An 18642-nucleotide genomic window follows, 5' to 3' on the forward strand; every position below is an offset into this window, starting at 1 on the left:
CCTAACTGTTTACAAGGTTTCTTTTCTTTCTTTATCAGAAAGTAATGGGTTGACTTGTAGCCTAAGTGCCAAAATTGACCCCTTTGTAAAATGTGCTCCGGCTGCTTATTTGCCTGATGAGGTATCTCTCTGGTTCGGAGAAGTGAAAAAGGTACTTACCATTATAATAGCTTGCCAGTATCCTGAATGCAGTCTTATGCCAGCATCATGATTGATCTTGTTCATGAGGATGTTACAGCCATTTCAGATCACTCTTCCATGCTAGTCTCAATGTGATTCTTAGGATCATGGAAACAATTCTGGAGTTCATATACTTAGTAAGGCTAATGTTTTTTGGTACTAGAGTATTTTTGGAATTTGCTCAGATGCTGGTTTCTTATAAAGATTTTAATAATCCTCAAAAGTAGTTATCAGAAACAACACTGTGTAGTTATTAACTTATGGATGTGGAATTATATTGTTCAAGGTGAAAAACCATTTCAGTGCAGTCAGTGCGACATGCGTTTCATACAGAAGTACCTGCTACAGAGGCATGAGAAGATTCATACTGGTGAGTATAGTGCCTTGAGTATCTTTGCTAGTGTGCTTAAAAACTGTTTCCCCAGTCAGGCAAGATTTTGGATAAGAAGTATGCAGCCTAAGACCCTGTTGTAGTTTGTTTTGACTTAACAAATGTTATAAGACTTTAAAAAAAATTACCTTTGTGCTTTCAACATGTTCCACTTTTCTGTGGCTGTAAAGTGGTATAAACTGTAATAAGCGATTTTGAAAGTAGTCTCTGTAAATAATCCCAGAGTGACAAATTTTGAAGTTTGTGCGTTCCTTAAAAACAAGGTTTATTAAGCAGTTCTATCTTTTGTAGTATCAATGTAACGTGGACAACAGGGATTTCCAAATCATATTTTGGTAGATTTTTCTTTTTTTATTAATTTCTTTTGGAATTTGATGGATAAGTGCCAGGACTAAAATGGCCAAAATGCCGAACCCCAAAGGTATTAGTATCAGCTTTACTTCTCACCTTTTTTTTTTTTTTAAAGGTTTAATTCAGAACTGTTCTAAAAATAAGAGCTTTAGCTTAAAAATATCGTAGGTCAAGTAAGGCCTGAATTTTTAAGCCAAAGAGAGTTAAAGTTTACACATGTTTATTTTTTATCTTGTTGCACCGCACAAAACCACATTCTTTAACAGGTTTGGCTTCATTGGGTTTTTGGCATTTTGGTGCATGGCCTTTCAATCCCTCTTTAAATATTTTGTAATATGGTCCCTTTGGACTAGATGCCAACTTCTCAGCCTCTTTTACAGAAAAGCAGAGCTGGTGAATACGCACAGTGTTTCTTGGCTCTAGCATTTAAGTGGATATGAAAGCTACTAACACGCAGTGCAGTGCGTGCATGTGTAAGAGTCGAGAGGGAGAAAAATCTTTGCAAAATGAATTTTCAGAGCAGTGTACAGGGAGTTGCATGCACAAGTGCCCTGTTGTTTATGGGATTTTTGTATCCAAGGTTGCCATGAGTCCAGACTAAGTAGGTTTCTTCAGCCAGTCAGCCACAGAAGCTGCCTCCATTCTTCTGTCCCAAGTCTTTGTTCTGTTCATAGTCTTTCCTCTGGCCCTGAATTGGTGAACCATGCAGCCTTCACTTTGTGTAGATATTATTCTTGAAAAGAACGCTCATTTACTCTCATTTGTCTGTATATCTGCCCCTGACTCCCAAAAGAAAAGGCAATTTTTTTCCACATTTTTCAGAAGTGTTTTTTTTTTTTCTTTTTTTCTTTTTTTTTTTTTTTTCTCCATGATGATTATTCCCTGTACGTGGCTTTGAAAATGAGAGTCTGGGCAATGTAGTTAATTAACACTTGACTGAAAATATTTTTTTAACTGCATCTGATTATCTTTTAAAATTCAGTTTCTAGCTCAAATGACAATTCCGCTGCATTGATTGTAAGCTTTGGAGGCAGGGTTGGGTCTGATGTTGGTGGGACTTTTATTTTTCAGCTCTTATATACTTAAGTCTTTGTCTAGCAGAGAAAGATCTGCCATTTAACAACTTAACTGTATTGTTATCTGAATTTTTAGATAGCTATGTTTTCCTCTTTCCTTAGCACCCAGAGGCATAGTCTGTTTGTTTCCCAAAAAAATAAAATCAGTGATTGTGATTAAATTGCTGAATTGTGTATGTTTCCCTAGATGACAGCTAGTAAATGCTTTGGAGAAATCATTTAAGACCCAACTTCCAGTAGAGTAATTCCTACTTTATTTAGCTAGTTTCCAGTAGACAAACATCTTTCATCTTCAGTGAGATTGTAGTTACTGGATATATACAACTTATTCTGAAAAAAAAAAGAAAAACACGGATTTTATTTTTTTACCTCCTCAAACAGAACAAAACAAAACAACAACAAAGCCACAACAAGCAACACAAACAAAAAACACACAAAAACGATCAAAAAAAAACAAACAAAAGGAAAAAAAAAACATCTTTTTTGAAGTTCACTTGGTTAGTAAGTATTTGACTAGAGCTCTGTTTTAGGGCCTGGCCCCGTATAGCTAATTGTCATTCTGTGTGCCCATCTGTGCTTTCATTTCGATGTGACAATATATTCACTCCTGGGCCATAGCTGTCTGCTTAGTGGTATTCTGTTCTGCAGAACTGCATGTTTGAACCCACCCAGAAAAGGGGAATTTTCAGTTTGCTTCTCTGACATGGAGGTGAACACTGGGTCCATGGTTTTTGCTTTGATGGAAGTGAAGGAAAGTTCTCTTTGTATTACTCATACTATAAGAAATATTCCTTTTAAATTCTGCTGTATTTTTTGTTTTTATTTTGCATTTTTAATGTCTGCCTGGTTTTAGCACCAGTTTTTGTACATTGTTCAAAATACCAATGAATAGCATATGCTTCTTATTTTTTAAAGATGTTTATCAAATTTTCAAGTTCATTATTTTAAGAGAATCAAAGATGGCAGTTATACATAGAAGCCCTATTTTATGCCTCTCATAAGCCCTAAATTTAGAGGTGCTCCAACTAGTTCCAGTCTGATTTGAATTTGGTTCTTTGAACCACTCTGTCGAATGAAGTGTTACGATGGAGGTAGGAAGCAATCAATGAACAGCCTTATTCTGTGTAAATAATTAAATAGTTGCATCTAAAAGCAGACATTATATTAATACAAAATTCACTTTCTAGAAACAATTGTATATAGAGGAGGGCAGCGGCGCTTAGATCCTTGCTGCTGAACTTGTCACTAATGATACGGAAAATTGCCATTTCAGTTGTGAGAAAATGAACAGTCATTGGCACACAAATAATTTCATATTTTGAGTTTACTAGGCTCATGAAGATAGCAGATTTTTTTTCAAGTATATCTGCTTTATTGTTGTTTATAAATGTATCCATAGACGTTACCCACTCATGCATTCATGTGTCCTAATTCTGTAAGCCACCCTACTTTCCATTTTAAACATACACAAAAAAAAGAGATTACATTTAAAAAAGACAAACAAACAAGAAAACAGCATTAGTGGCTAAACATTCAAGTGCCTTAATATTCTGTCATGCTGCTTTTTATTGTCTTATTTTATATTTTATCATTTGTATTTTGTCTGTTTAGATTTTAAACTGCCCTGGAGATTTGCTGCTATAATTGTTAAAGACTTCATACACACAGTAGTTGCAGCCATGCTTTATAAATAGTTCTACTGCTCACTTGTAACATATTTCCAGTCTAGACGCAAAACATAGGCTGCTTTTGTAAATAATGTATATAATTATTTTATTATATTTTAAATATTTTATTTTTTTTCCTACAACTGATTTTTTCCTATGTCACCAATGCACTTCAGAAAAATATATTTTGGATTCTCCCTATGTTACCAGAAGGTTTTTAATAATGAGCTCCATTTGCAATATATCCTGTTCTAAAAGTACAACAAAATTTCAGAATGCACCTGAAGTTTCAGGCTTCTGCTAGGAAGAAAGTATTACAGGATGCATATCTTCATATTAATTTTTAATCTTTTTCTAACACTATCTTCCTTATGAAGATTAAAACAAGAATTAAGCATGGTATCAGTTTCACAAAATGTGTCTTAATTTACTTCCAGTGTTCTGGAATTCTCCTGGAAAGTATGATTTGCTGTCTGGTACTAGTTAGTTGAGGGGAGTATTCCCAAACTTTTCTTCCTATTGAGGCATGGCCAGCAGTGCCCTGATAACGTCCCCATAAGGTCTCCAAAACAAGCAGTCGCAGCCTGCTCCTGTCCTACCCCTGGGGTATGGAAGCTGTTTAGCAGTGGTGCTCGGTCTGGCACAGATGCTGCTGCTGCCAGAGGTACACCTCTGCCGTCTTGCCATCGCTGGTGGGAATACACTGCAGGGAAAAAAATGTTTAAGCCCAGTTAAGCCTAGGAAAGGGAATAGATAGCAGTTAGGCTTTTGCCAGTAAATAGCCAGCTTGTTAAGGACTCTGGGACCGTTGGCTTACAGAGATGGGTGTGAGGCTGAAGGTAAATGTACCCCCAAAGCAGAATGCATTTGAGCCTCCCTGGGATACAGGAGAGCTCCACGGAGGGCTGCTCTGCACTGCAGCAGGACTGAGCTGTCTCGCTTCTCTGGCTTGGTTCAGCTTCTGTGGAGGCTCAGGACAGTCTGCATCCCAACCAGCATTGTGCTGCTCTTAGAAGAGTTTAAGAGACTGAAAACAGACTTTCAGACAACGTAACAAGAGTTGTTCTAAGGGGGTGATTTAAATGAAGCACCAAGTGGAATAGTGGAGAAAAGGAAAATAAAACATAAACTAAAAAGGATTAAGTAATAGTCTTTGGGAATGGAAGGGATTGGTGTATAACAGTAGAACATCAAGACCTAAAACTCTTGCCTCATCTTTCTTAAAAGTGCAAACAGGGAATTTAATTTGACTGACAAAGCCTGAAGAGACTTGGTGCAAGTAAAACACCATAGTAGTAGGTATGCCTAACTAATACAGAGAACATGGCAAGACTGAAACTGGAATTTGAAAGTAAAGGAATAGGCCAGAGAGGAGGATTTACTTGTAGACAGTATGAGCAAGGATTAAGTGGTAGGTGCTACAATTTATAGAGGGTGCTGAAAAGATCAAAATTTTATGGTGGTTATTAATAAACAAGATATGGTAAAGTTGGTCTCGGACCAAAAGTGAAAGAAGAGAGAGGATGCTGAGGTTGTGAGACTGCAAAAAAACAAAGATGGTAGCTGTGAAAGATCTTAGGAGGGGAGATAATTTGATCTAGGAGAGAATAAATTGGAATTATTTCATCCAAGAAAAGGTTTGGTTGACAAGCCACACGGAGAGGTAAGAACTAATAACTGAAAATTGGGTATAGGCTTACAAAGAGAGAGGTTTAGAAGTTGCTTGGAATTAAGAATTGAAACTCTGGGCATTCATGATCTGACAAGGAGCAAACATGTGGGTGAGGCATCGCTTTTCCATTCTAGTTTCTATAAGTACTGACATCTTATTTTAAGGTGTAGTCATATCAATAGTGTTTCCATTTATAGAAGGATTTGGCTGAATTTATCCACTCTAAACAGAAAATAATAATGAAATAAAATTAATATTTTATTTATCATTAATAATTTGGTAATGCTATTTAGTAAATTAATTTTTAAGGAAAAAAAAAAAAACCTACCTTAGAAAAAAATAAGTCTGCATACTCCTGGAAACAAAAGATAGATATTTTATATCCCAAAAATCTGCAGGACAGCATCCAGAACAAAGGATGTTGACTGATTTTGCCAAGATATTTCCTTATGACTGCATCAATTCAGAAGACTTTTTAGTAAATATTAAGGGGAAAGATGACTGTTTTTCAGGATGAGTTCTGAAAAATAATAGTGAACTTTTGTAAAATCAAAACTGACTTTTCAACACATTTGGGATTGTTCAGTTTTGTTGGAGAAACCTAGAAAGTAAATGAATCATAAGGAAAATGTAAGGCAAAAGTTAAAGGAAGTAAAACCAGTTACTGCATGTTCTGAAAGGATCAAAACCCTATTTGCCTGTGTTAGTTCAGCTACAGAGGTTTTCCTTTTTTTTTTTTTTTAATTAATTGCAATTTTAAAATGAATTTTGGTTCCAACCAAAATAGTAAATTGGTTTCAGAGCAGTTATTTCAATTTCACAAACAGATAAGGGGAAAGAAACAACTGAAAATACAGAGTATCCTACAAAAATCTAAATCAACAGCTTGAAAACACACAATTATCTTCTAGATGGGATAGGATTGAGTTAAATGAGTTGGTGAGAGAATTAAGGTATTTTTTAGATAGTCCTCTGCCCTGAAAATTATTTAGGAAGGTTATTTTTGTGGTTCTTCATTTGTTAGGTTTAAGGCAGATATTTGCACCTGCATTAGAAAGAAGGGAGAAATCATTTTAAAGGTGGATTTTTAAATTTTTTTAGTGTAAAGATTTACAGTAATTTGGAAGCATCAGCTCCTGAGTGCTGGGAGAACTGTGATATGAGCAAGCCATAATTTGTTTTTCAGTAGCAACAATCTAAATCTTCTTTATTACTTCTATTAGAGAATGTAATATTTGACCTGGTAATTGTGTGGAAGAACATCGATGGTTTTTTAGATTAATATTGCTACATGTTTTTTATCAGGTGAGAAGCCATTTCGTTGTGATGAATGTGGTATGAGGTTTATTCAGAAGTATCACATGGAAAGGCACAAAAGAACTCACAGTGGAGAGAAGCCTTACCAGTGTGAATATTGTTTGCAGGTAAGATGTTGTAGTGAAGTCTTTCACAATTAGAAAGCAAAATACCAGTCAGTTCCCAAGCAGTACACAGGGAAATTTCTCCAGATACCGTAGCTTTGCGTATACAAATAAACATACAAAAGAATCGTGTTGTTTGTTTTTTTTTCAGTTACAGTGAGCTGTCTGTATGCACAGGAGTCGCAGCTGTCTGCAGTTGATTTTATTGATATACGCTATCATTAGAAGTCAGTAAAGTGGACAGACTGTCAAGTAAATTTGCTAGAATTAGTTTCCTTTCTTAGTGTTAATGTTTTGTTTTGTTTTGTTTTTTTCTCTAATTAAATATATATGTGTATTCTGCAGTATTTCTCCAGAACTGATCGTGTGCTGAAACATAAACGTATGTGCCATGAGAACCGTGACAAGAAACCGAACAGAAGTGCCACCAAAGTTGGCTTTTTGCCATCGGAGGAAGATTCTGGTTTCTCTACGCCTATGAAAGACAGCTCCTTGCCAAAGAAGAAAAGGCAGAAAACAGAGAAAACAAAATCTGGAGATAAGGACGGTATAGATAAATCCGAACAGAAGAAGGACAAAAATGACTACTTGCCTTTGTACTCTGCTAGTACAAAAGTAAAAGATGAGTATATGGTAGCGGAATATGCTGTTGAGATGCCCCATTCTTCTGTCAGCGGGACGCACTTAGAAGAAGCAAATTCTGGAGAAATACACCCACCCAAGCTTGTTCTCAAAAAAGTTAACAGCAAAAGGAGTCTGAAACAGCCACTTGAGCAAAGTCAAACCATTTCACCTTTATCTACATATGAAGACAGCAAGGTTTCAAAGTATGCCTTTGATCTTGTGGACAAACAGAGTTTACTGGACTCTGAAGGTAATGCTGACATTGATCAAGTTGACACATTACAAGAAGGGCCCAGTAAACCTGTACACAGCAGCACTAACTACGATGATGCAATGCAGTTTTTAAAGAAAAAGAGGTATCTACAAGCAGCTAGTAACAACAGTAGAGAATATGCCTTGAATGTAAGTACCATAGCATCTCAGCCTTCGGTTACGCAGGCGGCTGTGGCAAGCGTCATTGATGAAACTGCTACAGCCTCCATATTAGACACACAGGCACTGAATGTTGAAATTAAAGGTAGCCATGACAAAAATGTCATTCCAGATGAGGTACTGCAAACTCTGTTAGATCATTATTCACACAAGGCTAACGGACAGCATGAGATATCCTTCAGCGTGGCCGACACTGAGGTGACCTCCAGTATATCAATCAATTCGTCTGAAGTGTCTGAGGTCACCCAATCTGAGACAGTTGGAACAAGCTCTCAGGCTTCCTCATCAGATAAAGCTAGTATGTTACAGGAATATTCAAAGTTTTTACAACAAGCTTTGGACAGAACTAGCCAAAATGATGCCTATTTGAACAACCCGAGCCTTAATTTTGTGACTGATAACCAGACTCTTACAACCCAGCCAGCATTTCCTTCCATAGAGAAGCAGGTCTACACGTCTATCCCCGTCAATAGCTTTCGATCGGGAATGAACTCTCCATTAAGAACAACTCCAGACAAGTCTCATTTTGGACTAATGGTTGGTGATTCGCAGCACCCTTTTCCCTTTTCAGGTGATGAGGCAAATCATTCTTCTTCCTCCTCTACCCAGGACTTCTTGGATCAAGTAACTTCTCAGAAGAAAGCAGAGGCACAGCCTGTTCATCAAGCATATCAAATTAGCTCCTTTGAGCAGCCCTTCAGAGCTCAGTACCATGGGGCAAGAGCTGGAATATCATCTCAGTTTAGCACTGCCAATGGACAGGTGAACCTTCGGGGACCAGGGACAAGTGCTGATTTCCCAGAATTTCCCTTGGTGAATGTAAATGATACCAGAGCTGGGATGACTTCTTCACCTGATGCCACAACAGGCCAGACTTTTGGCTAAGAAATCTTTGTAAATAATACTGGCACTTTAGAACACATTTGTCAAAAGGGGGTTGCTCTGTATAAGATGGAGTTCTGTACAGCTTTTAAGAGCGCTATGTTAAAACAAAAGTAAGCTGATATTAGCAAGACCAATAACTGCTTTCTTTTTCTTTTCTTTCCTTTTTTTTTTTTTTTTTAAATGGTTAGTCACCAGTCATTGATCTGCCTGATGTTGTTGCCCCTATCAAAGGCAGGTTATTATTCACTTGTTTGAATCCAGTAATTATTTTACCTTCTATGAAAATTAAAATAAACAAAATCCCCAGGTAAGACTTTCCCCCATGGTTGCTTCCTTACTGGTTTCCTTGTATGCTTTGGGAGGACAGTTTATTGTCTGATACTATTCATATTGTCATTTTTAAGCTTGTCAGTGTAGTCATTGCTCTTCAGCAGGGAATCAACATGTATTAAACACACAGAATAAACTATAAGTTTCAAAGTCAAGTAAATAAGGCTTTAAAAGATGGCATTTTCTAGGAAAATAATCTTTCTTCCAACTCTCTTAAAAATAATTTTAGACCATATGCCCTATGTTTCTGCTTTGCATTACCCGAGTCGTGTTTGGAGGAAAAAAAAAAAAAAAACAACAAAAATTCTGGTAGACTAACTCTACTATTTAAAAGTCTAATTAATTTAAAATTGTTTAAACACTTTTTTAAGCAAAATACATAACTGCTAATGCCTTTACTTCATTCCTGAAGTAATGTGTATTTCTTTGTACAGCTGAATCTAGATGTAACTTTTTAATGACTTTTTCATACACAGATACCAAGATTTTGAAGTTTTAGTTAAAATACTCTGTAGATGACATTCCCAATTACGTAATGCTTACACAAACTGTGTGTTCCAAGATTTCAAAGTTTAATTGTACCTTACCCTACATATTCACAATGATTAACATAGAGCACTTAGTTTATTTGATAGATTTGATTTCTCAAAAAATAAAACCATTCTAGATTTTTAGGTTTGATATGGTTGCATCATTTTCATCTCATACAACTCCAACGATTACTTTCAGCATACATTGAAATCGAATATTCTGAGCTTCTGTAAAAACTGTTTTAATTCTTTGTCTAGAGTTTTGACAATTCAGCTCATTAAATTTATCAAAGTATCCCCAAAAGCTGAAGAAGTGGGCATTCAGATTCCATATGTCTTTTTCGAGTTTGCTTGGTGAAAGTCATTACAATTTTGCCAACCAAAACCATTGGATAATGTTAGTGAAAAGGATTTCTTTTCAGCATAGATGAGTGATCAGAAGTTTTCATTGCATTTCACAATATAAATAAACTACAAAGTTTATCCCTGTACCATGAATATGTTTTTTTGAATAGTACTTTGTCTTGATGTATGCAGTATGGTACGATAAGTAGTTCTGTGTGCATTTTAAGGTGGTAAGATTTGAGTAGCATAACTATTGTGTAGTTTAAGTTAACAATTTACAGATTTTTGAACTGTATGTTCATTATATTGCACCTTCCCTAAAGGGACACTGTCTGGTAGTTTAAGGCAGTTTAAGCCTAATACAGGCTGATTAACCAGGGAAAAACGCACTCACACACAACACGTGTGTGTGTGTGTATATATATATATATGTATGTATGTATATGTATTTTTTATAGGATTGCATACATTCTTTTACAGCACTATTGCTAGCTGATATTTCTCAGATGAAGCCATCAGCTGTGAGAAAAGGCTGCACCTCAAGGGGCTAAGATATACGCTGTCTTTTGAAGGGACTTGAGCAGGACACACGAGAGTCCCCACCTCTTCCCAAAACAGCAGCAACATTTTTCTTGACTTTTATGACTAGGAAGCCAATTTCCCTCTCTCTCGTTTCCCTTGTGGTCTCGCTCTTAAAGCACTAACTTTGCTTGGTACAGTTCAGGGAGAAGGCCTGTTTGTAACCCACAGCTTGGTTCCTACATGGACAGGAAATACAATTTATGTAAACTTCTCACTTAGTACTTTTGTATAAGGGAACAGATTATGTTGTGATTCATTGACCCTGTGTATGATATAAGGAAGGTGTTTCTGCATGTTATCACTTACCAGTAATTTGGTCTGAGTATTTGGCCCAGAGTTAAGAATTGAGCATCAAGGGAGAATAGTTAATTCCTTCTGGATTATTAATGATACATGTAAAGAAATTTATTTGAAAGAATAATTTCAATTTGTTCCATGTCTCTGTTTTCTTCCGTTATGATCAGTTTGGGTTTTTTGACTTTCCGTTCTACTTTGCATAGACACAATAAATATGGCCCCTATTCCCCAGGAAGCCACCTCTTGTTACGCATGTTTCGTTTTCATTGTTTCATTTCCATGACATCTTAGCTTGTGCTGCCTGAATAATAATACTGTGTCGACATCTTTGTTCTAGTGCCCTGTTGTTGCAAGTAGGTGACCATTAATAGTACTATTTGTTAAATATAACAAGCAGCAAATGCCAAAAGAAGAAAAAAATTAAAAAAAAAAGTAAGATTATTACTGTACTAGTCTGTTCCAACAGAGAGGTAAAAGGAATATAAAGCCTGCTTCTCCCTAAGCAGATTGATTCAGCTTTATTTAAAGAAAAAAAATAGTTATTGCATTGATCCTCTGCTGTGAAAAAGTGATTGAGGAGTAGGAGGGAGTAATTCTCGCTCCATGCCATCTTCACACTTATGGATTGCTGCTTGGGTACGTGAGTAAGCTCTTGTATGGAGGGAAGGAACTTGCTCTTCCCCGGAGCAAAATGGGAATTGTCGGAGAAAATGTTACTCCTTATGTCGCAGTTCATTCTCTAGTCTGCTGCTGAGCCATTACAGCTATCCTCTGTGCCTTAGGACAGATTGTGAAGTCCCAGCCTAGCCCACAGGGACTATCTTGTAGGATTCTCGCACATGCACAATTAAAGAGGTGGTGTGAATACTTGATCCGCTGATGCTTGAAGCTTTCTGTGATGGAGGAGCTAACCAAAAATACTGCTATAATTTCCTGAGTACATGGCCTTTTATTCTGGAAAAACTCTGTATGTAGTTCTGGAAGGTTTCTCTGTGTGAAAAGCTCTTTTTTAATAATTACATTATTTAATAACATTTTCTACTGCTCTTATTTTGCTGCTTCTAATCTGCTACAGATGCACATTCTCTGTTTTGACCTGGTCAGTGTTTGTTTTTGTTAGTTTTCCATGTATGTCCAAAAGAGCCGGGGAAAAAAAAAGTCTTTGGTTTTCTGTTCTGTTCTTGTACTGATATTGTTCAGTCGGTCAGCATGAGTTCGGGGTTAGCATTTATATTGCACAGAGCTAACAATAGAGGTTCTTTCTTAAAGGTCATGCAGGCACCATGTGTGTGTGCACGATGGAATTTTTTGTGGCTATCTCCTAGTGATAGAGCGATGATGATTTCAAAAAAGGAAAAAAAAAAAGAGGAAATTCATAATGTTTACTATCAAACTATATATATACATATATGTCTATATATATAGACACATACTAATAGGCCATATTTTGGACCTAAATTACTTGACAGTGTCCCTTTTAGCATGAGTCCTTTGGTATGTTTTACCATTAATGTAACAGACAATGAAGGAATCAGCTTGTGATGGTATACTAATAACCAGTTACGTTTTCTGCTTTTGATTTGGGAATGAATTAACCATAAACGACAAGGTCTAGGGAGAAGGATTAACAATGTGTATCCCTGTATGTTGGTTTACAAATAACAGCATAATTTAAATTGGATGATAAAGGAATTATGTTTTATGATCTTGTGTCTCCTAGTATGTCTTTAGGAAAAAGGTGTTTGAGGAAGAAAATAGGACAACAAACTCTTCACATGAATTAACACTTGCATTATTTTTATATTGTACTTGTCAGTTTTTTGCGTGAAGGGAGCTTTTCATTGTTGATTGAGAAGTACAGTAAAATCTTGCTAATTCGCTGACTGCTAATCCGATCAGTTTATACATCCCCCATGGTCTGTCCCCACCTCTCTGCAACGTTCCAAAAAGTACTGGAGCGAGGTCTCGTCTCAGTAGCACTGTACTGCTTCACCCTAGTATACTGCACATATCAGTATACTGGGAGGTACAAGGAACACTGAAAACTAAATTACAGTTGTCAAAATAAATGAACAAGTACCTTTTGTGACGTGACATCCTTGCTTTCATTGCCTGCTTCTTCGCTCTTCTCAAAATTGTCATTTGTGAAGGGTTTCTAAGTCACTGCTGCGAATTATTGGGGTTCTACTGTAACTTTTGGAGTTTATTCTAAAGTATTCATGTTCTCCTATGAAAACTTTCCACCTGGACATATACATTATATTCCATGCTTGTTCAGACTATTTTTATGGTGTTTGTATCATATGTAGTAACTATTTGAAATGAACCAGAATATTTGGATGAATTCACTCTGCATTTTGCAGCGTTGGATTTCTTTATGTATGCATATTTGCTAACTAAATTTTCTTGGTTTTTGAGAGCTTTGATTTTTATTCTTCTTTGTTTGTTTGTTTTAATACCATTACAAATTGCAGGGAAAATCCTAATACTCCTGGGAATACGTTTGGAAGTTTTATTAGGCAGAAATACGCCATCGGTACCAGTATACATGTGAACTTTCAAATTACATGGTTGGTACCGAAGCAAGTTAATGATGTTACACGTCCCTAGTTTTAAATGTTCTCCTGAGATGAAGCCTTGTAACTTTGAAAGTTCATTCAACTTGCAGTAATGCATGTTTATGTTAGGCATGTGATGCATTTAGCTAAAACTCACTTTGCAAAGGGCAAGTACTAAGAAGTATTACTTCTAATGAAAGGAAATGTCGTTAAGTTAAAATTTAAACCTTTGTTCAATTTTAAATTGCTTTGTGTCAGGGAAATACATTTATAGTCGCTTTTGCTCTACTCTGCTAAAGAACCTTATGTTTCCTTTTTAAAATTGTACCTTTTGGTAGGAAACACAAACTGAGGCAAGCAACATTTCTAAGAGCTGTTTCTTGCTTTCCTTAATCCAATGGATGGAAAGGTAATATTGTGTAAACAACATTATTTTATTTTTTTATGCAATATCATGCTGTAAATATGATTTATCAAATAAGGATGTACCTATGATTGAATCTTTGATTCTGCACAGTTAGAGTTTATATATAAATATAAATGTGTCTTGACAATCAAGGACTTATGTCAGTCTTCCTTTATGATGTTTATTATTGTTATGCATTCCATTTGTTTGAATTGAGTACCAATGTGGAAATTTGTATTGTCTGTAAAGTATGTAATGTTTTTTATAGCTTGTTTAAAGAAGAAAGAAAAAACCCTGTTGTAAATACAAACAAACTGAACACAGTACCGCTCTGTTAGAAGGCATACGATGTTGTACTGTTTGTAAGCAATAATACATGACAGTGCTAACTTTACAAGTAGCATAAGGATAAGTTCCAAAAATACCTTTGGGAGTTATTAGCCTTGAGTTAATGAATATTCTTAATCATTTTTTATAAATAAATTCAAACGTCCTCCTGCTGGAGTATATAACATTGTTTACACAGCACAATTTCAGACACAGAGGGGACAGTCTTTAGATCTATGGCTTCATCCGTGCACACTTTGAGTAAGAAATGAATGGCTTGGCTGCACTTCTGCAAGAGGAGGAAGACTGCAAAAGTTGAATAGCTGTGTCTCTAAAGGATGAGAGATACTATTCTGCTTCTGTGCTGATTCTTGACAAGTCCTCTACTTAAATTTGGAGTCTTTAAGTCCTGATATTGAACTGATGAGACTTGGGCCTCCAGTAGAAAGGAGTAGCTCTCTTTGAGTTGCATATTTTTCAAATTATGAGCTACGAGATGAGTTTATTCTGATAAATCAACGTCAAACTTATAGTTTGAATTGAATAGGTATTAGACTGTACAGAGCAGCGAAACTATTTGAACACAGTCATCACTGCTTTAGAACCCCCCATCCCAATTTATAAATGTATATGACCTACATTTTATAGAAAAAAAAATGTTTTTAAATGCTAGTCATTTATATAATATGTGCTTTGAAGGATTTGCTAGTCCACTTCTGTCACTTTTAGTACACTGGTATCTTTTATATGTAATGTATGCTTTTTATTATTATTGTAGTAAAGCATTTCAGTAGGAGGAATTTTGCAACAGTATGAGGGGTTGAAATTTTCATTGTCAGAAATGAATTATACTGGACTTTGTCTGTGTAGTCTTGTCTTTCTTTTAATGCTGTCTGGAAGGCAACTTGGAATATTCAATAAAGCAAGTGACCTCCTTTTCTTTTGAAGGCATACTATGTAGTGCTGAATTGGATCTGGAAACACGATGAATTTGAAGACAGAAATTAATACAAAATCTAGTGTACAGAAGAAATTGTGTTATGAAAAACCTGATGATATATATATTGGAACACTGTTACAGTGCATTTTCTGATATAGTGTTATTTTGCTGAAGTCCATATGCCTTCTTTGTATTTCAACTATTAAAAAAATCCGTATGGATAAATTTAGGATAATAGGTTTATATTAATAACTATACAATATTTCTTTATCCTACAACATCTATTCCGTCCCTTTATTATTAGGCAAAAGATCGTAACCTGAGTTCCATCAGTAAAAGTATGTACATAAATAAGAGATGGTTTTGTAGGAACCTGAAGAGTGTGAAAGTTGTATATTCCTTATGTTTCTGACAGAAATCAGTACAGGAGTCTGTCTTTATACCTGTGAAATGAGGAATTCCCTGATAAAATGTGTGTGTGTCTGCGTGTGTGTGTGTGTACGTACGCGAAAGATGCTTGGATCTCATGGCAAAAATGATACAAGGTATAAAAGGATTTAATGTAGCTCAACATCTGACATTTAATATGTAAAAGAAACATATAAATTTCATAATTCAGAAAGACAATAGTTTTGCAGGAAACAAAACTATTTGGATAGCAGGCTTGACCAAATGAATTTTTTGGTTAAACTTGATATATTTTAAATGATTCTATTTCTGCCTTTATTTCTGCCCTAAAAGCAACTTAAAAATATTTTGGGAGTTATTCTATCTGTTCATTTGACTGTGAGTGTAATTTATATCATGGTTTACAAAACGTGGCATGAAGGATTGGATTGTTTTATCTGTATAATACAATGAAAGATTGCTTTTTTACATAATCATGGTGAATGGTATTGTATTATTAGGATTGATTTATTCATTAAGTGACTTAATAAGTTCCATCACTTTTGAAATTACTGTTTTCTTATGATTAACTTAGTCATTTGGGGTTCATAATACCCTCCTATGTATTGTGATACTAAGGGAAGTTATGTTTTTGCTTTATTTTTAATTAAACTAATAGTTTGATAATTTATATTTGCAAATGATGCATTTTAAATGTGGTCACTTGCTGTTTGAAAAATAAAAATATAGAATACTGTTTTATGAATAGACTTAGCAGTATTTTTCATGTTAGATGATTTCAAATCTTTCTTAACGAGACAGATGAAGGCATGTGAGGATACATGTCGCTGTGTAAGCACTGAAGTGGATGCTTTCAACAATTAAATATTTAAGTACTCGATTTGAGATGTACCAAATTTATTTGGGTTTCCTTCCCCTGTGGATCTCCATCTTGCCACATTTGGTTAAACTGCATATCTGACCTTAATTTTAATCCTGGACTTTGCACGATGGTAGCAGTGGAGTCACTTGCACAGGACCACATAGCGTTAGGCTAGCTTGCCTCTTGTGCTTCTTTTGTCCCCAGAGAGGCATTACTACACAGTGCCAGCAACTCCTCGTGTAAATGAGGATGAGGACTTTGTCTGTTTTAATCTCAGTTGTAAGAAAGGTGAATTTTATTTAACTTTATTGCCTACTGGATACAAATACGCCATGTGTGCGCTACATCATTTTGTAGTCTGTGTAGTATACAACCTATTTAACATGCAGCGTATTTTTGTACCATTCAAGCAGATATGTGAGAAATACTGATGATAGCATTTTTGCACTTAAAACCAGAAATGTGCCCCTTAGCATTAATTACTGGTAATTTAGTTTTCCTTACCTCTGTTTATTCAAACGTTAAAGGTATCATTTGAACCTTTTGGTAAGGTCACTTCTGATGAAGACTTGATTTTTGTGAAATACATGGCTGTCTGGATTTTACTTTGTGTAAGAACAAGTTTTATGTTGGACAATGTTAAAACTTGCACATCACCTTTTAAAGAGAAAAAAGAAAGAGTTAAACTGTGTTCAAACTTGAGCCATGATCAGATGATCACTGCAGAAACAGCTGTGTTGGTTTAGATCCCCTCCGGTCTGTTACAGCACTGGTCCTGGAGCCCGCAGAGGGGTGACTTTCAGCAGGAACCTCAGGGAACCTCCTCTGGTTAGCACAGATTGCGGGTGAGGAGTTTTTTGTCTGGCTTAAACCATTTCTGAGGCTGTTTAAGTCAAGGTGACTGAATTTGCATTGCAGCAGAGAAAGAGCGCTCCTGAGATTTGCTTTAATGTCTCAGCCAGTGGGGTGGTAACTCTAACAGATGAAGGAGCACACAGCCAGAAATACATGAAATCAGCACAGACATTTCTGCAGGAACTATCTGAAATTGGCCTTAGTAGGGCTGCCCTTAGTCCAGCCCCTGTTAGTTGTGTCAGGCTATAATCCTTGCTGCCTCGTAGTCCCTTTACATATGTCTGAGACATGGAATGAGTACAGCAGTATTATTTTATATGACTTTGTTTCAATATTATTCCAGTATGCTTGTTCTGGTATTGTTTTTAAAATAACCTATAAAGAACTTAATGTTGTATGTTGACATCCATCTAGTATAGTTATTACTTTTGTTTTATGTTCAATAGTCTTAAATTGTGGGTGAATTATGCAATATACCTTAGTAAGTAGCGTCTGCTTACTCAGCCACCCTGCTTGTCTTTGTTTTTGTTAGTTTTGCTTACATTAGTCACAATGATTTTTATTTGTTTCAATTATGTGGTGAGAATAAGGAATCAGAACTGATAGTTTCTGCTTTTTGACTCTCATAATTAGATTTTAAAATGTTTTGATGCTGGAAAGAATTGTTAGGACCTACGTTTTGTGTTGAATGAGAAAAATAACCCATGTAGCTTTATTTTTCCTTGTACCACACAGGATAATCTGTTTTGTAGCTCCAAGTAGGACAGCAGGCAGTTCACAACAGCAGAGATTTGGCGGTGGTTGGTTTAGGGAGACGGGGTGGAAGTGTCCAGCTTCTTGGTTATCCTGTGTGTTGCACCTGCCACATCAACAGAGGGCAGTTTCCTCTAGAATATTGTTTGCTCTTTTGTCTGCTTTAGCTGTCAAGATACGAAGTGCAAAGAAACAAGCTTTCTGCTGGAGCTGTACTCGGTCATGGGGGGTTAAAACGGAGCCCGTATGTGTTGTCCTCCCTGAAGTCCTGCAAGCAGTCCTGCAGCGGTCACTCAGGTAAGCTGCCTCCTCCTCAGCATCCTTCCACGTCCACGTCAGGCTGAGCTTTGGGTCTACAACATCCCTAACGCAGCATCTGCTCTGGTTTTTGAATTTCAAAGGCAGTCTCGTGGACACGAGTCGCTGACAGAAATTAAAACACAATTTGGTGAGGTGCCTGCCATCTTACGAGGTGCCACCGTGGGGTGGTGGTGGCAGTCTGCAGCCTGGCCAGCTAAGTTGCTGTTAGCCATGTCAGCAGCCCCGCGTGTCATGCAAAAGAGCACGAGATCCGGTTCCTTCCTCCATTATTTGTACTTCTGGATGTTCGCTGGGTGCACAAGAAGCTGTGTTTTTCTGCTTGGAGTCACTTCGGGCAGTTCCGCCTGCCTTACATGGGAGAGCCGAAGGAGGTTTCTGCGTGGTGACTGAACACTGCTGCCTTCTGGTAGCATGGAGGCTTTTGTCTGC

General features: G+C 36.5%; 1 protein-coding gene across 2 annotated transcripts in view; it reads left to right on the forward strand.

Annotated features, from left to right (window-relative positions):
* Positions 1–16036, forward strand: part of ZNF148 (zinc finger protein 148) — a 39102-nt gene extending 23066 nt beyond the window's left edge. For both annotated transcript variants that reach the window (XM_084289117.1, XM_084289118.1), the window contains 3 exons: positions 467–550; positions 6643–6761; positions 7104–16036. In XM_084289117.1, the coding sequence (XP_084145243.1) occupies positions 467–550; positions 6643–6761; positions 7104–8699 (1799 nt within the window). In that variant the 3' untranslated portion in view covers positions 8700–16036. The remainder of the gene's footprint in view (positions 1–466; positions 551–6642; positions 6762–7103) is intronic.
* Positions 16037–18642: the final 2606 nt, after the last annotated feature.

The sequence above is a fragment of the Netta rufina genome (genome assembly GCF_964035555.1).
Source record: "Netta rufina genome assembly, chromosome: 6".
Classification (NCBI taxonomy): Eukaryota; Metazoa; Chordata; class Aves; order Anseriformes; family Anatidae; genus Netta; species Netta rufina.